This window comes from Aptenodytes patagonicus, chromosome 1 (genome assembly GCF_965638725.1).
Source record: "Aptenodytes patagonicus chromosome 1, bAptPat1.pri.cur, whole genome shotgun sequence".
Lineage (NCBI taxonomy): Eukaryota > Metazoa > Chordata > Aves > Sphenisciformes > Spheniscidae > Aptenodytes > Aptenodytes patagonicus.
Genome location: NC_134949.1, coordinates 223,500,137 through 223,525,735, shown reverse-complemented (window position 1 = coordinate 223,525,735; position 25,599 = coordinate 223,500,137). Strand labels below are relative to the sequence as shown.

Sequence of the window (25,599 nt, the reverse complement as noted above, 5' to 3'; positions counted from 1 at the left end):
CTATGTCTTAAAATGGCCAAGTGGCTTATGCTTTACCTCTTACTGAATCAAAACTAAAATTCACTTACCCTCCTTCAAAAGGATTGTCTCCTGGAATGACGTGAGTGCTGTCCTTGCCGATCAGGAACTTGATCCGATCGTAGAACGAATGCAAGCTCTGCTGGAGGATGGGGGCTTGCGTCTCCTGGATGATATCCAGGGGGTCCGGGGAGCCCAGGCACAGTGCATTGACGTGGCACAGTGGCTGCAAGCAGCAGTCTGGGTCCATGCAATCCACCAGGCCATCTGCAGAAGGGTAAGGAAGATTTTAGAGCAATGGTAACATGGAGTGTTGTAGACTTCAGGGTGCAAGAACTCTTTCCAATGCACACAACAGAGAAATGTGAATTTACACCTACATAGAGTAAGGCATATTCCCTTAAAGCCCCAATAAAGAACCTCAAATATGTATTAATATGTAACATTAATATGCATTAATAAGTAATCTATGAAAACACACGCATACACATGAGATTAGACCTTAAAAAAAAGCATCTTTGAGGTTAATTCTGGGATATACCATTTCACATCTCAGTCACTCAGATAACTCCAGAGCCCCAAAAGGTGGTTTTTTTCCTGTCAATATACAAATGACTTTTGTACACTGGTCCTGTTCCCTGTGCAAACCACAGGCACATTGCATCATACCAAAGCTATCAGGGTTGCTTTCAGCAGGACTAAATAGTGAATAAAGCCACGCTATCTACCATGACTACAGAGAGATCTATACAGGCAACCCACTAAAGATTCTGGCTAGATAGATGAGAAAGTAAGGGAGATTTTGCTGGAAAGGTTCAGTCTCTTTTGGCCTTTGTCACATTTATTCCCTGCAGACACAGAGTAACAGATGACCTCAAACTCTCAGGACATAAATCTTGTACTTTCAGCACCACTAAATTAATAATAACAACAATAATAGCAGTGGACACACATGAGAAAAGCTTGCCAAGCGTACTCTAGTAAAATGAGGGTTTGCATATCTGTCAAGTCATCAAATGCACAGACAGTACTACTTTCCCTCCCACCACCATAGCAGCATTCCCCAGTTCATTTTGAGATGCCACTGTTCATTGCAAAAAGCTTAGTAAAAAGCAGTGACAGGAAAGAAAATACAAAAAAAGCTCAGAAGAGGTTTGATGAAGCATCACATTTAGAAATAAAAGTTGTTAGCATGTAGTAGAGATAGATCTTTAAATCAGATAAGGGAACTGGATGATTTTCTTCTCGGGTAATGGGATATGGAGCCCTTCACTTCCAACTCATCAGTTCAAGCAAGACAGTTTGATAGTGAATGAAAATTGTTACCATGTGATGGCTGTTCAAAGACCTATGTGAAATGAGTGGTTGGTCTCAGTGTAGTTGCTGGGAGCTCTATATATCAGAGAAACCACCTTTACAGCTAGCATCCTACTAACAATTTCAGCCTAGAGGCAAGAAATGAATGCGCTTGGAAAGCAACAATGTCCTGAGAGGTAGGTCTCTCCTGAAGTGGGATGAGATTTGGAGTTGTCAGGATAATGTATTTTTTATTTCAAAGAAGCAGTAAATTAAAACAAGACAGTGTGTCATTATTACAGATTGTGAGCTTCAGTTGCATCCCAGTTATGCCAGTATGAATTAGAAGTCCTTTCACTAAAGTTACTGGCATTATTTTGAATTTACTGTAATACAAATAGGTTGAGAATCTCATCTGTTATTATTGCTCTAGTACTTACGATGGCTTACACGTCATGGACTCGGATTCTGTTGAGTTATACCTGTTCCATTCTTGGAAGATTCTAGTGCCATAAAACATCACTGGCAACATCATTTCATGTGGTTACCCATACACAGAGAACTGAACAAAAAGCCTGTTCAGCGTTCCCAGAGTTTCCATTCTACGTGTGGGTCAAAGTGCAAGGAATATCTGCTCCATGTAGACATGTACACACACACAATGAGTCATTTTCACAAGTGCTCTGCACCTCCCATTAATGATAATGGGAGCAGTGTTAGATTAGCAAAAGTGCTTTTGAAAATCACATCCATTATCCTTACCTCTGTCTGTTCTGATATCTCTACATCTTTATAACTCCTTGCAAAACTGCCACAAAAATTTATCAGCTCGGGCACAAAACCTACCCATCTGCCTTTTCTCTTGATGACTAGTGATAATGAAAAAGAACTAATTACGTTTTATTTGCCCATTAAAAAAATGACTTGCTGCAGATGATTAGGCCAGTAGGATTCTGGAAGGTCAAATCTCAGATGGAATTTGAGAGACCGTTCACAGAATAAAGACCTGCATAGATGTAATATGCTTATCCTGATAGAAAAAAAAGAGACAGAAAAGAAACAACAAACCAGCCTTGTTACTATATCAACTACAGTTTCAAGCAAGACAAAATGTTGTCATTTTCTCCCACACATTAATAATGTTTTCTAAGGCTACAGACACTCTGCTGAGAGGACGGCAAACCAGCTGTACCATACCTCTTCATTACCCTGTCTTTATTCTAGGCATCAGAAATGTATTTTGGGACCTGAAGCTGCAAGACAGCAAGGAAATGTTGTTTTTGCAGGAAACGGTAGATAAATGTTTGAGGAACAGATGCACAGGACTATGTTTTGTACAGGTGGGACTGCTGAGGCCTCATCTGCAGATAAGTCTTTCAACTAATGTGTTTCAGGCCTGTATGGAGTAAGCTGGGGGCAATTACATCGGAGAGGTTTGTCACTGACATCTTAAAGTCGTTAAGGTCCTCAAGAGCTGAAATGAGGTTTGGCTACTCAACTCCCTCCAATATCAACAGCAGTCTCAGGGCAAAGCATTTCTTTCACTTAGAAAATGTAACGGACATTTTTGTCAAAACCATGGAGAACAGCAAGAGTTAAGCTACAAACCGGATGATAAATAGTGATGTCTCCATCTGAATATTGTTTTCTTGTGTTTTTTTATTGTATGGTCCACAAGTGATCCAAGTAGTGCCCTACAGCGAATTGTACGGAGATATAATGAAACTGTACACAGCTATGACTTCTCATGCCCTGAGATCTCTCACTGGATCCATCAGAAGAGTGAGGATAAAGTGACATTTGCAAGAAGCTCCCTACCCATGAAGAGCAAGGCATTCAGGGACCTGCATGGATTAATAGAAAATAAAATCAGAGCAAAATATAACTCATGCTTTAATGGTCCAAATAGACAAAAACGAATGTGGGAAGCCAGCACCAGCAGCAAAGGAAAACATAGCAAGGTATGATCTCACAAAACAATATGAAGTAATAATACAAAACACCTTTGAAATTTATAAAGCATAAAGGTGAACTTTCCTTAGAACTCTGCAAAATTTTCCAAGAGAAGCCACAGAAGGAGGTGAGCATGGGACCTAGTGGCTTCTGCACCCCAAGTTTTGCAGCAGCAAAACAGAGACCCATGATCCGTGCGTGGATTCCTAACTCTGGTAGCTCCCAGAGCACAGATAGGCAGCACCATAAGTTCTCAGCTAAGGCCATGTTTATACCGCTCTTGGTTTTAGAATGTGGCAGCTCCCTTATTCTACATATAGCCATAATATGACCATGGCACTTCAGACCAGAGAACAAATGTGTTGCTGAATTATCTGCATGCAAGGTTGAAAGTCCTGCATAGAGGGATTACAGTAATTCATATGCTTTAAGGTCAAAGAGGCTACTATGATCAGCTTGCCTGACCTCTTATATACACAGGCTGTTCATTTTTTTTCCCCTCAGAACTGGATTAAAGCCTGTCTTTTAGAAAGTTATCTCATATATCAAAGACAGCTGATTACAGTGAGTCCACCACTTCCTCCGGTAAGCTATTCAAATGCTTAATTACTGCTAGGAAACTGCATCTTATTTCAAGGTTGAATTTGTCTAACAACTCCAATATCCCGCCACTGGAACTTGTTTTGCCTTTGTCTGCAAGGTTACCAACATTTCCTTCTGCCCTGCAAGCTCTGATGTCTTTTCCATGTGCAAGTCCCTCCACACAGAGCAACAATCCATTCCAAACCTTTTCTCTGAGCAGCTGAGGAAGATTAAACTTCCCATCGTAAGGTTTGTTTTCCAGCTGCTGGATTTTTTTTGTGTGTGGCATCCTTTGATCTCTTTCCAGTAATTTCACATCTTTTGTTATGTGTGGGCACCAACAATGGACACAGAACTGTGGCAGCAATATTGGGTACAGAAGAGAGACCACTTCCCAGCTGTTGGATTTTTATTCTTCTAAGGTTCACAGTAGCCTTTTAGCAACAGCCTTGCACTGAGAACTCATGTTGAGACAATTATCTCCAGTGACCTCTAAATCCTGCTCTGAGTCATTGCTTTTCAAGAGTCTCCCAACCCGTAAGTATAACATGCTTTCTTTGTTCCCAGGGGTATTATCTTGCATTTTGCTGCATTAAGACACATTTTGTTTGATTGTGACCTTGTAGCGATGTGTGTCAGATCACTCGGTATCAAAATGATCTGGGTACGCTATTTACCACGATATCAAGCTTTAGGTGACCTGAAGTTTTTACCAGGAGAGATTTAAACTACATTCTAAGACAATGATGAAAATGCTGAATAGGGTTGGATCCAACAACCAATCCCAAGGGACCCCTCTGAAAAAACCTTCAATCATGGATGCCTTTCAATTAACAAATTAATTCGGAGATCCGTCACCAAGTCAGATTTTAAGCCATCTCTTGTGTTCCTCAGTATTTCTATGTAATACAAGTTTTTACACCTTTGAGACATTTTATGCATCCTATATAGACACAGGTGCCCTTAACACCTAGACTGGCAGTCCTTTGTGTAAAGCCATGAAATAAATAACTTCTGTGATTTCAGAGTTACCATGGGGTGAATCAAATCACTGCCTCTGTGAAAAGGGAGCTATTGGCAAGACATTGCCACAACTGGTAAATAATGTGATCAATGGGTGGCATCTTTAACTAAGAATCATGTAATCATAGAATAAGTAAGACTGGATGGGACCTCTGGAAGTCATCTTGTGAGCCCTGTCTCATTCCCGTCAGAGAGGGATAGACACGAAGGGGAATCATCAGGACTCAGCAAAAAACGTTCCTTTTCTGCCATTTACAATAAAGCAGCTCCAATATATTCAGCTAACATTATTTTTGAGGGGACCAAGCCCACTTTGATCAGATAATCTGCACTCTGTATATCACCAGACAGCGAGTTTTACTTTGGGATTACTGCATCTAGCTCATTTCTTGTAGGTGGAGTTGGAATACTGTTTTTAGAAAGATGGTCTATATCATTTTAAAGATTGCAAATCCACCAATCCCATTAGTGAGCTCTTCCAAACACTACCGTAAACTCTTTGGGAGCAGAGACTGTCCTTTTATTTTCTGTTCACAAAACATCTGAAGTGCCAGCATAACTCAATGAAATAACCACAATTCTCATTAAAGATTTGTATCTGCAATGTATTTTCAGCCTGTTCTCCATGTGAGCATTGCTTCATGGAAGGGACTAAACTCTAAAGCTATCTGTGCCTTCTTGGAGCAGGACCTTGGCCTAACGAGCAAGACACTTGCTTAATACCAGCTGGAAAACACTTGGTATTAACTGACTTTAAATACTGTCACTGTAGCAACTGGGACAGCTACATTAGATAATGACAATAGATCTGAATGCTGACCTTACTCAGGAGTTTCATGAGGTACTCAATATCATAACTGCCTTCCACAAATAGTCACCTGGACGCCAAATTTAAGATGACCTAAAATTACTTGGCTTTCAAACACTGCTTGTGACCCATCACTTTCTGAAAATTGTGCCCTTCATGATGTTTAAATAGCACGCAAAAAAATACAGCCACCCAAACCAACCAGAAGTTTTGAAAATTTGCAGCTACTGGGGTCAGTGTGGAGGACACAGGCCTGTGTCTTGCATACTCTGCCCACTGGAGCTTCAGCTTCCATAGCGCTGGAGGAGCACTGTCTCATGCTCTCTGGTATTTACTACACAAGGAGTTGCAGTATCCAAGCCAAAAGTAATTTTCTTCTCAAGAAAACAACAAATAAACTGAACCTGTTCCAGGTGTGTTATGATAGAAACAAAGTTGGTATGGTAAGCACCTCATCTGCCAGGTGGTTGGCTAAATGGGACATGCTCCTTCCCTCCCAAGCACGCAGGATGGGGCATGTGCTGCAAAACTAAAGGGGTTTTGTGACTGTCTTCCTTGTCTGTAAGCCTTCACGTCCAGATTCTCCGGCTTCCCTGAAAGCCTCCTTTGCTAGGAATGGGTTAAGATCCTAAGGTACACAACCAGCCACTAACTGACAGAAAAAACTGTGTGCCTATTGAACACCAGTGCTTATTAGGAGAGGCAGATCTTTTGGCTTACTTCTAAACTATGATGAGATGAGCGTGACATATTCCCTCCCCAGAACAAAAACTAATTGTCACATTCACGGCCACTACTATCCTGCAAAATAATTACTCTCAGCAGTAATGGGGCTACTGTCCCTGCATTCCTCGGGTTGCTGCTGCACTTGCTGGCTGCAAAGTGCTCACAAATCCCACAGCAGTCTCATGCAGTCTGGTTTCCAAGTCCCTCACCCACCACCATGCAGCACCAACAAGGTGTCAAGGATTAGTGTTTTGTACAGAAGCAAAGTGCTGGTTTTGAGAGACTGCTTCTGCAGTAAACAAGATCAGCCGAGAGCTAATAAAATTTCAAATTAGCTGTGACTTTTCATGGCCCCACAATTGTGTTGGCTGATTTAATGGGCAGCGTCTTAGCTTGCTGAGATTGAATAATTGAGCATTTCTACAGAGTTATGGATGCTGCAACAAAAATCCGTCATGCTAACATCAACAACCGAATGCAAATAACCTTCAGCCGGAGATGTTATTATGTGTTTAAGGAGACTCTGACAGGTGATGCACGTCAAGTGTTGGGCTGGCACAGGCAGACCACAGGTAGGGACGGACCTGTTTGTAGGCAGAGAGCATCCTGTGGACCGTGATGCACATCGGAAGCCCCGGACACAGAGGCAGACAGGAGGAGGTGAGCCTAAGGAGCCTTATTAGGGTAAATCTGGGAGAGCGTACATGACAAACTCAAGGATTGCTCCTGCTGAAGATCATGAGACCTTTTGCCACTGACTGCAGTGGGAAGAGCCTCTGTGAGAAACTGTACTAGGCAAAGCAAAACTAGAAAGAAAAATAACAATAAAACCCCATTGTCGTTCAGGAGTATTTTTATTGCCAATGAAAGCATAAAATGCACTGGTTATACAAATAATTGCATCTCTCACCTCATCCAGTTCTTATCTTTCACTTTCCTTTCTGTACCATTCGCCAGGCTACATTATCACTTTTTGTGAGGACACTGTCTTGTCCTGTGATGCTTTTGGATGTATTACTGGGAGAATTTGGATGGGGAGGGTTTAAAATGCAAACACTCAGAGGTAAAGCTAACAAAGTGTTAGTCTTACCCTGGAGCAAATCAGATTTTACCCTTCCAGCTCTAGTCTAAACTCTGGTGACGCAGAGACTAAAGGAATGGCTCAGTACTTCTGCACAAAACACAAGTTATTGTTCATGTGAATGCTTGTGCTGATGAAGCTTTACAGGAGTAACGATGTTCTGCCCTGAGTTGAGGACTGACACTCAATTTACTTCAATTGGATTTGGGGAATAAATAGGTTTTACTCCAGTGCTTTGAAGAGAACAATTTTACTTATTCAACACAAGAGTTGCAGCTTTTGGCCCCACCGTAAGGAATGAAAGGGCAACAAAACACAAATGTAAGGAACAATAGCAATGTGACTGTCAACCCCCTGTGGTCATGTTAGCTATTAATGTTCTTTTCGCTCTTTCTATCGCACCTGCTGTTTTGATTTTGCCTGCGTAAGGTTCTCACTGGCTGTATACTGGATAAATTAGGTTGCTGGCTGCCTGCGAAAGGAATTGCCCCTCTAAGTGCTCAGTACATATTTGCAAGTTCAAAATAATATAGTCATATGTAATAGTAATCATGTATTTGAATTACAGCACTCCTTGGGCTCTAGTGCAGACTACAGAAATACTCTGCAAAAAGTCCATCCTAATCCAGAGCTACATTCTTGTTTAACAAACCATCTGAAAAGAGAAAGAAGGGAAGAGGAAGGAGGAAATAGAATCATAGAATCATAGAATAGTTTGGGTTGGAAGGGACCTTTAAAGCTCATCCAGTCCAGCCCCCCTGCAATGAGCAGGGACATCTTCAACTAGATCAGGTTGCTCAGAGCCCCCTCCAACCTGACCTGGAATGTTTCCAGGGATGGGGCATCCACCACCTCTCTGGGCAACCTGGGCCAGTGTTTCACCACCCTCAGAGTAAAACATTTCTTCCTTAGATCTAGTCTGAATCTACCCCCCTTTAGTTTAAAGCCATTCCCCCTTGTCCTGTCGCAACAGGCCCTGCTAAAAAGTTTGCCGTCATCTTTTTTATAAGCCCCCTTTAAGTACTGATAGGCTGCAATAAGGTGTCCCCAGAGCCTTCTCTTCTCTAAGCTGAACAACCCCAACTCTCAGCCTTTCTTCATAGCAGAGGTGTTCCAGCCCCCTGATCATTTTTGTGGCCCTCCTCTGGACCCGCTCCAGCAGGTCTGTGTCTTTCCTGTGCTGAGGACCCCAGAGTTGGATGCACTGCTGCAGGTGGGGTCTCACCAGAGCAGAGTAGAGGGGCAGAATCCCCTCCCTCGACCTGCTGGCCACGCTGCTTTGGATGCAGCCCAGGCTGCGAGCACACACTGCTGGCTCATGTCCAGCTTTTCAGCCACCAGTACCCCCAGGTCCTTCTCGGCAGGGCTGCTCTCAATCCCTTTATCCCCCAGCCTGTATTGATATCGGGCGTGACAGAAAACACATGATAATCACCACTAGTTGGGCATAAACCAGAGCTATAATAACGTGTTTAGCATCTACAAGTTCACAGCATCCTCTAACTCATCATTGCTCTGGAGGATACAGTTCGTGCAGCTGGTTTCATGGGTTTCTTCCCTTCTGCAGGCAGGCTTTTAACAAAGGGACTTACACATTGCACAACCAGCAAAGCAGCACAGAAACCAGGCAATCTATGTTTGGAGTGATATTCATGAAGCTGAGCAAGGCATGTATGTGAGGCCCCTTCCCAGCAGCGGAGAGACTGGCATTCAGACAGTGCAGTAAGTACAGGTTGCTTAACTTGATCAACGGTCATGCAATACCGTACCTGAAACTGCCTCCTCCAGGAGCCGAAGCACCTCTCAAAAGTGATTCCTCTGAGAAAAAGGGACTCAGAGCTCAGAAATTTTTTGTGGGAGCAATGGGTTCACACCCTCAGCAGCTGAGATATCCTTGTCACCAAGGTCTCTTGGTTTCCTGGCAAGTGCTGCAAGTGTTAAGCTACTGCTGAAAAGTTCACCCTAACATAGTCTGTCGACTGATTCCAAGGCAATTCAAGCAATTATCTGAGCACAGCTTGGAAAGTGGTCGCAGATAACTCAGATATAGGCATGTTTCTCAAATCCTGGTCAAGAGGAAAGTGGCCATGCACTCTATGCACCCTGAGCACACTCGGAGCAAAACCTTAGGTTTTTAAGGGGAGTTTGTGCCCCAAAGAGGAGGCAAGAGTTTGCCTCAGGTGCTAAAGCAGGTCTGGCAGAGCTTTCCTGAATTTCTCCTTTGAGCATTGGTGCCCAAACTCTGTTTAAGCATCTTTTCAGGTCCAGAAATGCTTTGTGAAATGCGTGTCCAAGCCTGTCTTTTCTGAAGATGGTTCATGTCACCTTTTGTTACATCTTATGTACCAGCAGTGCCTCCTTCCCATCAGTAACTTCCCTCATTTCAGCAGACAATGGTACGTTTCTTTCGACACAGAGGACACTTTCATGGTTTCTTTCTGAATCTGTTCATCAAAGGCATTTCATTAAGGACTAGTCAAAAGCACCAGGAACTCTCCCAAGCTGTCAAGACAACCCACAGCCACTGCTAGACCCTCAGTTCACAACACATCATCCACAGTAATGGCACAACAAACACCTGCTTCTGGATGCTGTAATGCCTGGCTTCACACCGCCCTCCTGACAGCCCCAGTGCTAACAACCGGCAGCAGGTGATACTCAAGTGTTACCGTCCAACACAGAATCAGCAAAAAGCTGAAACCTGAAAGTGTGAACTGGTCATTTTGTTCTCTTACTTGAGGAAAGGTTGATTAACAGTCATCATAAAACAGAGGAAGAGAAGCTCGGTGATTTATAACAAATTATACCAGCTAGCCAATCTTTTCAGGTACAGCAGACTTTCTCATCTTTTTAGCAGCGCTTTGTGGTTCCTCCAAGATGTTTGACTGTTGTTTGACTGGATCTATCTGTGATGGTAAATGCTAATTTATGATGGCTGTTTTCCCAGGTGCATTCAGATCTCAACACTTCCCTTCATAAATGTAGCTAGCACATTAATGCATCATTCTTTATGGTTTTGAGGAAGCAGACAGCTCCCACACCATGCCCAGGAGACAATCTTCTTGTGATATAAAAGCCTTGCAGGCATGAAGTAAAGGTTCATAACAGTGTGCAAAAAGAAAAAAAAAAATCTGAAAGCACCCCACCACCTTGTCGGCAGCTCAAGCATTTGCAAAGACACAGGTTTGCGTTCTGGGGTTCTCCTGGATTCTTTACAATTCCCTTTACAACCCTGCCGCTACCTTCAGGTGTAACCCTATGTACTGGCAAAGAGCAATGCAGACTCCTGCCAGCTCCCTTACGCATTATTTGGCATGTGGTGGACAGATGGTGGACGCATGGGTGTTAAGAAGGCCAGTGCGCAGAGCCAAAATTTCTCTTGCCAGAGAATTTGAAGTGCTGCTGTCCCAAAGCATTAGGAAAGTCTCCACCTTACTACAAGCACTACCTGACCCTTGAATGGGGCAAGCAAGACACGAAGCATTACTCCATGGAGTTGCACCAATGGTCTATGGTACAGTTAAACAAACAGCATTGATTTGCCTCAGAGAACCCATTCCTGAATTACATCGTCCCTGAAGTGAGAGGTGGTTTTTAGTGGCAGCAATAACTAATACTCAAGGCTGCATGGAAAGGCAAAAATCCCCTGTGCAGTGGCTTGGTGGCTCTGAGCTGCTCACTGCTCCAGGGTTTGAAGACTAAGGCAACTTTTAGTTGCTCTGGCCCAGGAGGATAGAGGGAAGGATAGATAGCATAAGCATTGCTCCACCTGGGAGCTCTTGGGTAGCACCTGGTGGAGCGCAGACTGAACTTGCAAAGGCAAAACGGGGCCACGAGTCCACTGGAACCCTGTGTTCACGCTAGGCTAAATGCATTGCATGTAGCTGTCATGAATGAGACAAAAACTGAGGGGCAGATGCTTCACTACTACACTTCTTGCAGAAAAAGAGGAGGATGGTTTATTTTCATCACTCCCAAGTGATCATTGACCAGGTGACATGTAAGAAAAATGAAGTTGCCATACTTCTATGTAATGGTGTGCAATATACGTTAGGACAGGCCAGCATTATTTGACTGGGAAGATTATCTATCTATCTGTCTATCTATCCATCTGTCTATCTATCTATTTAAATTATCCTGCAGTAATCACTAACACAAGCCTTTGGAAGTGTTTAAATTGGGAAGAGGCAGCAGAGAACAGCAGACAACTGAACATCAACCTCTAATGAATATGAAGGGTTAGATAACATTCGGAACATTTATATTCCAGGCATATTTTTCATCTGAGAAAGACTCTTGCCTTTCACAAGTAAAGTAGATTCACTTTGGGCAGAGTTCAGCAGCTGTTTAGCAACTAGAATTGTTCAAAGCAGGAAATGAAGCATGCCGTTAGTTCCACTTCCCGGAGAACCAGCAAGCTTTACCCTATCTGGAAGACTTCGCTACTCTGGGAAAGCCCAAAACAGTAACAAAGGCCCTCAAGTGAAGTTACTGTGTTGATCTGACAGAACTTTTAGACCAAAAGAGCAATTTAGTTTAATATGTGTAATTCTATCATAGTTTCAGGACAGTGGGGTGTATCCAGACAAGGACAGGGTGAATTGGCCAGCTCTCTGGCTCTCAATGTGGAGGGAGTCATACAGTTAGATGATTTCTCCAGAGCAAAGATGGTTAACACAGCTTTGATGCTCAATAGCATATCTGTGAGACTGTGAAGAATATGCTCTCCTCTTCCCCTCCATTTTTTCTGTACACTCTGTTCCTGATGGAGGAGTCTACAAATGCAGTGGAGCCCATATTTAGCCTATGGCATATCAGCCTGTTCTTAAGGCTTTGTCAAATGCCATTAATTCTACTTCTAGGATTTGTCACAGAAGATGATTTCCTTGGTCTTTTAAACCTTCAAACTTCTTATTCTTCAAGCACATGACAGAGCACTCAGCGTGAGGTGAGACAGGACTACTCTCAGGCAGTGAGTGTTTGCAGCCATGAATTAGACTGCCAAAGAGAGGCAAGAACCACTTTTCTCGGCTTATTTTAAGGAAACGCCTCCCATTTGTTGTAATACAGGTGGCCTCTTAGGTCAAATGTGCAAAATCCTAGCCTTTCACCCCGATTGTTAAAGCTCTGTCACTGCACTGTTTTCCCTTGACTGATACTGGATGATCACGTGCTCTTAGTTACTTGCTACAACTCCTTTCAAGTTGGAGGGCTTTGTGTTTAAAAGTGTAAATAAAGTGGACCTGGGTGTGAAACCTAAGTGCGAGCTTTGACAAACGACACTTGTGTGTGGAGAGGGGACTGCTCTCTGAGACACCTTTTTTCTAACCTGAACCGAGATTACATTTCACCAAGTCTCTCTCTGAGTGACTTCTGCTTAGCTTGTTATTGTTTATCTGAACAGCCTCCAGATTTAAGAAGCAAACACGCCCTGTAATTTGGTACCCATCTCCCTCAGGGTATGATTAGGCTGGGATCTGATGAAAAAGATTCTGACTTCAGCTCCCATTATCCTGAGGAATTTCCAGCTGCAGGGATCTTGATTAGCAGACACACGATACCACAGCACGGGAACCAGCTTCTGATGAGCTCAGGCAGGGTGAAGCCCCCCTGTAGCGTGAATGGCCCCACCGTGGTGTCTCAGCTTTGAGAGATGCTGCTCTGAGCAGAAAGTGACTCGACGGGCAGCGGTCGCCAACCAAAAGTAGGCACCTACGAGGTGATCTCTGAAATAGCTCAGAGAGATGATGCCCTAAATCTATCTCTCTCCGCTGATGGCACCCACAGTGACTAGCTCAGATGTTTGACTTCTAAAGCATCATGGAAGGACTCCCATCTCCATTGCCTACATTCATGTGCATATGAAGACAAATTCAGCAATAGCCCTGAAATCCTTTACGGTGAACAGTCAAATAAACTACCTTCCTCCAGCCCTGAGGCTGCATCACTCCAGAGACTGTGATAGGACCCCAAAAGAGGGAGAAGCCATAGTGTTCATACACATACCACATGCTCTTTCAAGAGGCTGTTCAGGCCTACATCTCTTCAGTGCTCTTCGAAGCACAGCAGTTTCCCAAGGTATAATGTTTGTGGTGACAAAGTGGTTCCATCAAATATGGGCTCAATTCTGCTTCCTAAACACAGGTGCCTAGTGTGATTTGACTTGCCTTTGGATATCTGAGAAATCCAAAGCAGCTGTCACACATGAAACATATATATATGCTCTACTAGAGATCCAAGTTATTGTGAAGGGGAAGCCAGAAGCCAGTTGGGGTACTCTAGGATGTCTCAGGTGGTGCTGGACAAAAGGCAACAGCCATTAAGTTGGAACACAGAAAATTATGATTAGATACTAGGAGAAAAATGTTTACTATAAGGATGGTCATATACTGGAGCAGGTTGCCCAGAGAGGTGGAATCTCTATCCTTGGAGGTGTTCAAGAGTTGACTGAGCACAGTTCTGAGCAACCTGATGTAATTAGACCTGCTTTGAGCAGGGGGTTGAAATAGAGAACTGCTGGAAGTCCCTTCCAACCTAAATTACTCTATGGATGTTCTTCAAATGTCTCCAGCTGTCTTGCTATAGAGATCAGCATAACAACTAGGAAACAAGTCCAGAATCAGCCTTTCTTTACCAGTTCATGTAACCATATTCAAATCCCTGTACTAAACAAGGAACTCGGGCTTCAAAGTCGAAGTGTCTCACCACTGCTGATGCCCCTACATCTCAGAGGTTGGAATTCTAGATCTGAGCCCACAAATATAGCACAAATGATCCATAAACATGTATAAAAATCAACTTGAGAAGTTAAACATATACGTGTCCCACTTTCCAGCTGAGGAGAGTCCTTAGCAGTAGTATAGCAAAATCAAAAGAATAGCACGGTGTATGACATGGATTATCTGTAAACTCTAATGCGCACCATGCACATGTATTTTTCTTTAGTGTACCAAGAGTAAAGTCAACACTCATTTGTGGGCTCTGACACATGAATAAGCTGTCACATGGCAATATGTTACAACCTATCAGTTGTTCTGCTCTAGCTGTGTGCACCACCGCTCCACGCAAGTTCACCAAATGCAAGTTAGCAGCTGATGTGTACTAACTTGTAAACAGGTCGATACCTTTTGTCTCTCCTGTCTACATCTGCTGTCCTGCAGGCTAGCAAGGCGACAAATGGCTCGTTTCAAGGTGAGGGCAACCCAGTTACAAGGTTAGCACTTTGAACCAGGAGATACGAGGAGATGGTGTTCCATCAACCTGCTCAAAGTCTGGTCATGCTCTTTTTGATACTATACAGATGTCGTCTACCTTGTATATTAGGCTGGATTACTCCTTCTCCCCTCTCTCTCTAAAAACTTCACAGGGTTTTTGTTGGTTATTTTTTCCATGGAAACTGGGCTCTATTTAACATATTTTTACACATCTGGTGTGATGAACTTCATTGCTGCCCTGTGTCAGCTGTAAATAGGAAAGACGAGTACAGTGATACTCAGTTTCATGTGAGGCAAAAAGCGACCTTTGTTTTATAGTCTGTACTCTTTGTATGGTTCTCCAATTTTTTCCATCTTTTCTAAAGGGATAATTTGGTCCATTTGCCATGCCAGATGTGCAGAAGTATTTAAAATATTCAATCAGAATCCCAGTTGCTGTGAAGCAGATAATCACAGTCTTGGCTTGGCTATTTTTATATTTTTTTTTAACTGTACTGTTCTTGTGAATATGATAAAATAGGGGCTTGCAAAATGCAGTCTCCACTTCACAGTCTGGGTCCTGGCCCAGACCTGTGGTTTACAAAGCCTTTTGCTGAGTGACAACAAAACAAATTATGCAGTCTCCCTTATGCCTTAAATTTAATATCTCATCTCCTGCCCTCTAATTCAAACCTTCACACTGCACCAGGGTTTCCTTTGTAATGAGATAACTCTGAATATTAAGTTTGCATTACGCAGGGCTATTATTCACATGCCTGACATCATTACATATGGAACTGTAATCAATAAAACATGGTATGAGAGGGACTGGATGGCTTGTGGGCATGGGGACCAGTCACCGAAGCCTCTAAGTTTCTGCAAAACATCCATACCAAGTCAGCAGTGACCTACCAGAGAGCCTTGATGAAAACCTCAGGCAGTGAGGCCAAAGTTCAAACCGGGGGTGTTTGCTGTCTGAGGTGGTCCCATCGCGTCACTGCTGAGCCACCCGGCTGGCGTGGAGTGATAGGACGAGTGCATAGCCTCTGCCTGCTCTCTGGTATATGGACTTGATTTGAGGATAAACAAACCTCCCTCTTCAGCCCTGGCACCCCAAGTCCAAATCCATTTCATTTGAATTCAGATCCACTCTGGCTGAGTCAGCCTGGCAGACTTCACTGTCTGTTCTCCACCAGCTGCCAAAAAACAATCTGCCCTGCAGAATCAAGCCCAGCTGACTGTTCACTGTGCAAAGTTTATAGGCTCTGTGAAGCCTGACATCACGTGCTCATGTCCTACCTCCATCGTTGTCTTTCCCATCGCCGCACGCCGTCTCCATGGAAGTATCGCAGCCTGCTCCTCTCCAGCCCAGCTGGCAGACACAGTGCCAGCCATTCGTGTCCAAAGTGCATCTGCCGTTGCCGTTACACAAGCCAGGGCATCCCTCTGCAAGGCAAACAGCCACACATTCAAATGCACTGGAAAGACAAAGCAACGCAGCCTGGAAAGGGGCTAATTAAACAGCTTTTTCCCTTTGCCTTCAGTTTATTTCTCCACTCCCACTTGGTGTCTTCCCACCTGGAGTCAGCTGTCCCAGTTCGGTATCAGGACGGTGGTGACCACTCAATGGGCTGCTATCTCCCAGGAGGTCCTCACAGCACAGCCTCACTAACTGGATCGAGGGAATGGTGAGCTTCAGGGAGGGAATGAGATTGTTCTGCTTCATTGATTGTAAAACCCATCCTGTCCTCTGAATGTCTCAAAGCTTTTGCTTTGTAAGACCAAGATTTGGGGTTACCTAAATTGCATGTAGGGTTAAAGTCCCTAACACCCAGCAGGATAAAGCAGCTGGCTTTCAGCAATACTGAGACCTCAGACTGGTAAGCGGTCAAAGCTGGCTGGAAAGGGAAGGCACTTCCTATATTAGAAAATATTTGGAGAACACCCGATTTCTCTACTGGGTTTTTTTGGGTGGGATTCATCTCATCTGGTTACAGTTCACCTATAACGGAGATACCTTCAACTCTCTCTGTAGTCAGCAGAGAAAAAGACTGTCCCATGGCATAAATCCCCTCGTGTGTGTTCAGTGCCCATACCGATGAGCTGAAGCACACTCTGGAAACACCCATTTCTCCCCACTGACTAGAGAGAGAGCTCAGCACAGAGACAGACGTTCCTTTTATAGGCGATAAAACATAGGGAGGATGGACACCAAGCTCCCAGTCCGCTCACTAGGGTTTGATTTTCTCATCTGATGACCTCTCGGCGAGATTTATGTCCTTTTTTTTCACCCCCAAGAAAATAGCAGAGTAATTTCCACAGTAAGCAGCGGTGTGAGGGAGGCTGCTTAGCTTATACGGTTCTGGGTTTTTTTTACCTGCAGAGCTCAAAAATCTTTACCGAGAAGCAGTCAGAAATGTAAGCCACATTTTATAGCTTAGGAAACTGACGTACAAGGGACTGAAGTGACTGTCAAGGTCACTCAGCAGGACTGATTATACCAGGAACACAATTCAGTCTTCCTGAGCCCTGTTTTAAGGCCCTCTCTATTTATACGTGTGTTGTGCAATCCTGCCACATAGTTTGAGTTTCTTCAAACCCTCAGCTTTGCAAGACAGGTTTGTTTGTGAAACTGTGCAAACAACAGAGACTTATCCTGTCCTAAAGGGTTACAACATGATGGCGAAGAGGTGTGCGTTGTCGCAACATCTGGTTGACGGCATGATGCATGAGGGTCTGCCCAAGGAAGTGCTGAGACAGCATGTAGAGCACACCACGTCATCGTGTGTCCTGCGCTGGGGAAATGTCGTTCAGAAATGCCTTTTAACTAAAGAATCATTTCACGGTGAACTTAATATCCTTTCTAGGATTGTTTTTTAACAAGTGACAGATTTACAGGGACCGAATGGAAAAAGAAACAAAGGTGGTAAGGAAAAGTCCTTTAAAAGGATCTTAAATAAATTTTTCATTTACAAATATATCTGTTGTATTTCAGTCTTTTAAAGTGTGTACTCTGGGGGAAGCATACAATGTGTGTGTATGTGTGTGTGAGCATGCTTGTGTGTGTGCATATTTTGGTATTTATACACTATATTAGTATTTATATACTGCAGAAGAGCTATTTATAGGCAAGGCTACTTGAAATTCTCCATTTTAATACCCTGCCTTCAGTTACTTACAACAGTGCCAAACTTTTAACCATTTAATCTGAGTTTTTTCCAATGCTAGAGCTAATTTATTTGCTTGTTCCCTTTACTTACTTTCAGTACAAGCTGAAAGCATTCAGCTGTTTTGGAGAACGAGAGAGGAAGAAGTGTATTACTTGTTAAAATAACCTGCTAAAATTACTTAGCTAGGTAGGTAATCCCACTTTGGAGTAGATAAATTCAGTTTGGATGGGACCATCCTGATGGTAGAGATGTGACTGTTTTCCCCTCTTTATAAATCTGCCTAAATTTGTCTAGATGAAAAACCTCTGAAGAAATCTCACTTCATGTGTTTTCTGCATGGCTCCATTAGAGCTTGGCTGGGGCATCACCATTGAGCACACTTCATGTTTTTACTGCTTGGACTTTGTATAACCCATCCCAAAAAGTTCTTTTCTATCCTGCAGTTGCAGAGGCTGAGCAGGAAACTCCTTGCAAAGGTGCTGTGATGTTGACCTGGACAGGAGTGCAGTGAGAACCAAAAAGAGTTGAGTGATAAGAAGTTGAAGATGCCACTGTAAAAGGATGAGAGAAGAAGGGTTGGATATCACTAGATTTTTAACCCAACAAGTAGTGTTTAATTCCTGGAGCAGACTCTTATTTTCTGCAATGGGAAGAAGATAGGTCTTAGACGTTTTTGCTGGGAGCTAAAGACAAAAAGTCTCCTGGGTTTGGTTCCAAGCCATGTAGGAACAGGTCCAAATCCTGGAAACGGTTTAAGTTAGGCCTATGAGGTTTCACATGATGAAAATTCAGAGGGAAAAGAGGGATTGCATTTTGTTGGTTTTGTTTCAATTGTATTTTGCATTTCATAATCTTTGGAACAAAGATCTCAAAAGCAAAGATCTAATATTATTAGACAGAAAAAATACTGTAGTGATTGATCACTTGCTCTGAGACTGACAAAAGCAAATGATCTTCAGATGTCTCACATGAGGAGTGTCCAGCAAGTATAAGGAAAAACTAATATAACTGTAAAAATTAGGAGCTCATATGGAGCTGCATGTGCTCTACTCTCCCAGGCTTAGGAAAGGGGGAATTTGGCGTGTCAGAAAATGGCTGATATAATTAGGATGGGAGCACCTTCTGCGTCTAAAGAAATGAGAAGAGCTTGATTTGTCTATTCTAGCACAGCAAAGGCTGAAAAGACTGTGACTGTTTTCCACAAATGCATGAAACAGATAAACAGTGAGAAGGGAAAAGAGCTATTTAAGCTAAAGAGAATAATGCTGGCATAAGAACAAATGGACATAAACCAAGCATGAATAAATTCTGGCTGGAAGTTAGAAAGAAAAAAGAATCATTTGCCAGGAGCAAAGGGATAAAGTTTTGGAGTAGCCTCCCAGTAGGAGTATTAAGGAGAAGCCTCACTGATCTATCAATAGAGCTTGGTAAATTTATATGAAGTTTTACACAATGTGATTGCCCTTGACAGCAGAAGACTGGACTCTAACTGAGGAGACCCTTTTCAGTCCTACGTCTTTGACTTTTGTGTGCAACTCATTGTCTATATGAAATGTGTTTCAGACTATCTGAATGGACTTTCATGATTTCCTGTGAATCTTTTTGATCTGGACCCATAGAAACTAAGTCAAGGATCTCAGAAAGCAGACAGAGGGAGGAAAAGCATCAGCTGGGAGACGAGAGACAGAAGAGAGAGAGAATCTCATGAGATTATGCCTTCCCAAAGTGTCTATTCCTCTTCCTTGACTATCAAGGGAACCCAGCATGACTAGCTGAGATATAAGCATCTATGCTGTAGATATCTGAAGTGGGATAACTCCCACGTGCAATGTCAAACTCCATTGTTTTGGCATCTTCAAGTCTAGAAAGCAAATTTACCCCCTCCCGTCAAGGAGAGTCATCTCTGGTTCCTAATGAGATAAGTCTTCCAAGCAGTCAGAGAGAACTGTTTCCTAATGAGATAAATTCTTCTTCACAGATCCACGAACATAAAAGTTTTCAGATATTAACCATTACATTACAAGGCACAGCAAAGTATCAGTGCTGTGAGGATTAAATTGTACCTCTCCTGTGTCATGGGTTTGGTAGGAGAGCAGACAGTTTTCAGAAGTAATGAGAAAGGGAACCATTAATAGAAAACAACACAATGAAACAGCAGCTGTCAGAAGACTCGTAGCTTCAGAAAGTTAGAAGTTAACATGGATGTGTAGGCCAATGCATCTAGGAGAATGGACCTGTAAGTACTACTATTTCTAAACTGGTTCACTGCATAAAGACTTGGCCATCACTAACACTACAGAGATAGGAACGGTGTACTCCCCATTCCACAGACGGTGCACTTCAAAGCACTCGACGAAAAGACGATACAAATAAACTTTATCCCTTCCTTTCCCCCATGCTGGGGAATAAAGCAAAAAGATCATCTTGTCTCCAAAGTGCTTCTGAATATCAACACAGCAGGATGGCTTAATCCTCACAGATTTACACCACCATAATCTTGCAGCTCTCAGTTCTCATAGCTAGAGTCATTAATGATCCATTATTCCTGTTTGTGTTTGTTAACTGTATTTGGGTGACTAAGAGAATTAAATATATGAATAGGGCTTTTTTTTGGGGGGGGACGGACTCTTTATGTGAGTTTCCAACTGAAGCACATGGAAGCGCTGCTGAAAGATGATGATACTGTGGGACATTCACAAAGATGTCAGGTCTGCCATGCAAGAGACAGCACAGACCAGGGAAGCAATATAAAAAGTGGACTAATTTTGAACTAGACAAGGAAAGAGTATCAGAGTCAAAGCAGAGTGTCACCAGAATCAGAAATTATCCTGCCATTTGAAGATTGTTGGTAAAATTATCGGCTCTTAATGATCTGTACAGTTAAAGCCTTCTCTAATTAGTCCAATTATAAACAATGTTCAATGGGATTTTTCTTCAAGCCAAGCCTCATTGCCACTTTAAATTGGACTTAAAAGATAAGGCTATTATCTTTCCTCCACTGTCAGTAGGAAAGCACTGATGGATGTTCTAGCAAGTCCAAATAGACAGTAGTTGAACTCCGAAATGAGTAGGACATGGCTGAATGCAACATGTGAGGATGCAAACACCTGGAGCTTGAGAGAACAACAATCAGCAAGTGACCTGCAGTAGTTCTGTAAGACTGAAGGGGAGGAGCAAAGCATCAGCTGAGCCCTGCAAATTATGAGGAACCTGGTAAAGTGTCCTGAAAAACACTCAACTCTTAAACTACCACCATGATATTTTGTGATGGTGGGAATACAGAAACCCTTAATCAGATGCATCCTGTAAAACAAAGATTAAAAAGTTACTTGCCAGAGCTCCTGTTGCTTACAACTGTACAAATGAGGGAATTGGCTGTGGTCAGACCTTGGGTTCTCACTGCTTCTCAGACTTCAGGAGCAGCCCAAAGAAGTCACCTTGCAGTCATTCCTGAATGCAAATGTTGTTCAGCGTCTTTACATTTCAGGCTAGCTGTTTATATGCCTCACTACAGTGTTAATGTGGTTATTTTTTAAGAGCGAGAATTGATAACCAACAATAGAAATTAATTATGTTGATGTACCATCAGCTCCAATGGTATTCTGGATGGAGAAGCTCTCTCTAAAATCAGCACCTCTTTAATCGTAGGCACCTCTTTTCATTTTAACCATTACCAATGTTAATTAGGCCTTAGTTTGGAAGACTCCACTCCAGTTCTAGTTAGAGCTTCTTGGTTGAATCATGCTGATGTTTGCTATTGAAACTTGCCCTCCAATTTAGAAACAATTCTGCATCTTCTCTGACTTACTGGTTTATTGTAAGGCTGTAGGAAAGATTTAGCAGTAAATCAGGCTCACCCTTGACAACAAGGATTACTGGGAAGGGATTTCAACCAGAAAGATGTTAATAATTAAGAAAGCCAAAAGGGCATGAGTAATTTAGTTTTGAAAAATGCACACCATGCAGTTAGCCAAGTAAAAACCATGTACTTCTAATGTTTCAGCTATTGCTAATCTTTCCAAAAGAGGCCATGCATGGTAAGAGACAATCTTTTATTCTTATTATGTTGCTTAACCTGTTACCCACTGAAATACTCACTAAATATAATGTGTCTTTATTCTTGGGCATAAAGGTGAGTCAAAAGGCTATCCAGAGGAAAAATGACAGCTACAGAAGACTTAGTAAAAAAAACCTGGGCCACTGAATGGGCAAATCAGTACTGAAGGTCCCTGGACCCAGGCTCTGCAGGTTGATTTCTCATCTTTTCTATCCCCTTGGTGCTTATCTGCTACCTTTTGATCCAACCTTCTCCAATACCTGTTGAGATGAAAAGAAGGAGTCCTGGGGTTTTGAAATGCAAAACACTGAGATATGGAACATGACCAGGAGGTTCTGATCGCAATCCCTAGCGATGGTCCATATCTTCCTCTAAGGATGCCACCACTATTACTTCATAAGGGCACAACAAGTGACCCTCTCTCCTTGATCTAAGAAGGAGAAATACTTTTTTCTCCTAATTTAAATAAAGACAAGCATGTTTTACTGAAGCTAAGCAATGAGAGAAAACTAACTACCACTGAACAATCCACTGATCTATAAACAGGGGTCCAAGGACAGCTACCAGTTGCTGCATTACACTGAAGACAAAAGTCTCCTTATTTTAACTGTGGACATTTCCTTATCGTTAATATTTGTTTGTCTGTTCAAAGTTTTTCTCTATTTGTGATTGTACCTGAACCTGCCTTTAAGCCTCAGTGGAAACAAGAGAGAAACATTAGATTGTAAATTCATCCAGAGAAGTGAAGTCAGTAGGGCAACCATGTTTCTTGTCACACCACAAGAGCCCTGCATGGCAGAGACTTCATTTTAACCGTTCACCGGACAAGTATGTTGGCATATCTGTCCTTCTTCATCAGCCTCTCACAGCTGCTATTCCTGATTGCTCACAGCCTGAAAAGGAGGGTAATGCTATGGAAGGAACTGATTTGTTCAACCTGATTTTTTGGTTTGTTTAACCAGCAAACATATGATGCTGCGTGGTGTCAGCACTGTGCTGCTGTTAGTGTCAAATCAGCCATGTAGAAAGATATTTGTGTCCAACGCAATCATATTTGTTGTCAGATTGTTGTATTTAACTAGATGTGTGCTATTTCAATATTTTTAGAAAGCTAAGTGCATTGTGGAACTGTCAATTTCTATTTAAAAGTCCTAAATTAATTTAGCTCATTGCTCTGATTAATCAACAGCTGAGACTTTTTTAAGATAGCAAATTGCCTCTATTCTGTAACAGTTCAATTCCTCCTCTGCTTCGTTGAAAAAAGACCTGCCTCCTAGACTTGCTTTACATTTACAAATAGGAACATAGGGTTGGATTTCGTTGTAATGTACATTAACGCAACGTCACTAATTTCAATAGATTTTGCGGATTTATACAACCAGAGGCTTTGAGGTCATAACATTTTTGTATTAAGAAAAAAAACCCCAATATATCATTACTCAAAGTTCCCATGTAAGACTTTGCAGTCATGGACCAAAAACATGAAGACTCCACACAGAAAGTGCACTCACCTGCTTGTTACAAAATGAATCATAGACATTTAATTAAAACACATCACTGTACAGGGCTCCTGCTGGATTCACAGACACTTTTCTTTCCTCCTGACTTGCCTTACCTGGATAGGAGGGGTGAGGATGAGAGATGATTTGGAGGGGAGGGCAGGGACAAGGGGACGGGTAGGAACACTGATACGATGTTAACACAGGGTCACAGCACTTACGGAGGTATTTCCTACCTAAATGACTGGAAAGTTTGCCCTTCCAGACATTAGGGAGCACTTTGGTGACAATGAGGAAGAGATGCAACCTCAACACAGCATGTTCACGGTGCATTTTTTTAAAAGAAACACAAAGACAATAGGAAAAATAGGAAGGAAGAGCATACCTTTCACTACCTTATCCAGATAGTGAGCTTGGGAGATAAAAGACAGGACATTTAAGGTAGGATTGAATAAGTGCATTGCGGCTTACTATGAGACTGTGCAGGTGCTAGAAAGGCAAAGGAGAGTTCGCTGTGATATGAAAAGAAAAACCTTGATTATGAGGAGAGAAAAAAGGAAGAAGGGTGGAGCACAGCCCTCCTCAGTCAAAGAGCTCAAGAAGGCTGTGTTTAGGCATCCAGTCATCTTTGCTCATTAAGATCAGGAAGAGAAACAAGAAAGGTTTAGATATATATTTATGTGGTTTTATATATATAGGTGTATATATATGTATAAATATATATATATGGCAGAATACTGTAATGCTCTGCTCATTTGCAACGGTCCACCTCTGTTTTACTGACTGCTTTTCTTTTCATCAGGAAAAACAGAGTCATTTGAAAGTGCTCCACCTCACCTGATTGTCTTATATTTTTCCACACAAAGAGGCACAGTTCTGTGACCTTACCAGACTGGGAGAGGCTTTTCCCTGGATCTTCTTAATGGTAATACATTGCATTTATACAGCATCGTCTAGCCCCAGATCAAATTACTTTACAAATATTAAATTAACCTCATGGCAGCTCTACCAGATAGGTAGGTATTAATATACTCATTCCAAGGAGGGCTAAAGAAAAAAAAAGAAAGTTATAGATGTAGTGGGAGCAGTCATGTGCCAATTCCCATGGAACGTTAATTTGGAAAACCACCTTCTAATTGATTTTCGGGGGTCAAACAGAAAGTTGGTGGCAAAGATACAAGCAGAAGCCAGGAGTCCTGCCTTCGGAGAGCCATTGCACATGCCAGCAGGCGGCACTCTCTCTCCTAACAGCAGATGGTCTTTATTAATAAATAAGAGGCTCTGAGTCTCGCTTTTCTCCCTTTCATTACCTGCTTAAATGTTATTTCCCTTGTTCTCTTGCCCACTCCCTGCAATCTCTCTCTCAGTTGTGTCCTGGTACCCTTTTGAAGAGGTTTTTGTTTCAGGTTCGTTCACACAGACCGCCCACCTGGGAGGTCACTGCCCTTGCAGGAATTATTTTTCCGTCCTGTGAGCCTAATGGATCCGTCGAAGCACTATTGTAAGTAAGCGGAGAGGGCTGGGAGGATCAGAGCTAACCTAGTGTGGGGCAGTTATGAGGCTTGGGAATGAGATTAACTAATCACCCCGGTGTACTGGTAGCGATGGGGGAAGCACGGCATCACCATCCGCTTGGACGGTGGCTGAAGCCTGGGAAGGTGTCTCTTGGATTTTGACATCCAGTGCAGCCCAACCTGTAAACTCGGGCAGCAGTCATTGTACAGATGATGGCAGTGGAGGCAGTTGCCAGTGCCAACTGTATGTCAGTTATGTGTCCATGTTCTCCTGTAATTTGAAAAATGACGGGGGCCTTCTGTGGGAATATTCCATGGTAGCGTGAATCTTTCTTCTCTAAACCTGCATAGTCTCATTCCCATGCTATACTTCTGGCATTAAAATATCATCTTCTTATCTACAGATACTCCTTTGGAAACCCTGCGGGCATGTGGGACATGCTGAGGAGCTATGTAGGGGCTCAGAAGAAAAGCTACTTTTCTAAGGTGTCCGCTGCACCCACAGGCACCGCACTCAGCTCCATGTCACCACCCCCCTCCTGGAAGCCACCGTCCCTTCAGATCTGCTATGGGGGCAGCTCATGTGAGCATTTTTCAGTCTGAAAATCCTCTTATTCCACCAGCCTGAGCTAACTTGGTTTGTTTTGTCTGAAACACGTTGGGAAGGATCACATGAATA

At 42.7% G+C, this 25,599-nt stretch overlaps 1 protein-coding gene across 7 annotated transcripts in view; it reads right to left on the bottom strand.

Moving 5' to 3' along the window:
- TENM4 (teneurin transmembrane protein 4) overlaps positions 1-25,599 on the bottom strand; it is a 624,775-nt gene that overhangs the window by 108,009 nt on the left and 491,167 nt on the right. For 5 of the 7 annotated variants that reach the window (XM_076328426.1, XM_076328432.1, XM_076328425.1 and 2 more), the window contains 3 exons: positions 23,792-23,818; positions 15,980-16,126; positions 69-285 (listed from right to left, as the gene is read on the bottom strand). In XM_076328426.1, coding sequence (XP_076184541.1) covers positions 69-285; positions 15,980-16,126; positions 23,792-23,818 — 391 coding nt within the window. The remainder of the gene's footprint in view (positions 1-68; positions 286-15,979; positions 16,127-23,791; positions 23,819-25,599) is intronic. The other 2 variants (XM_076328428.1, XM_076328430.1) reach the window with 1 other exon arrangement.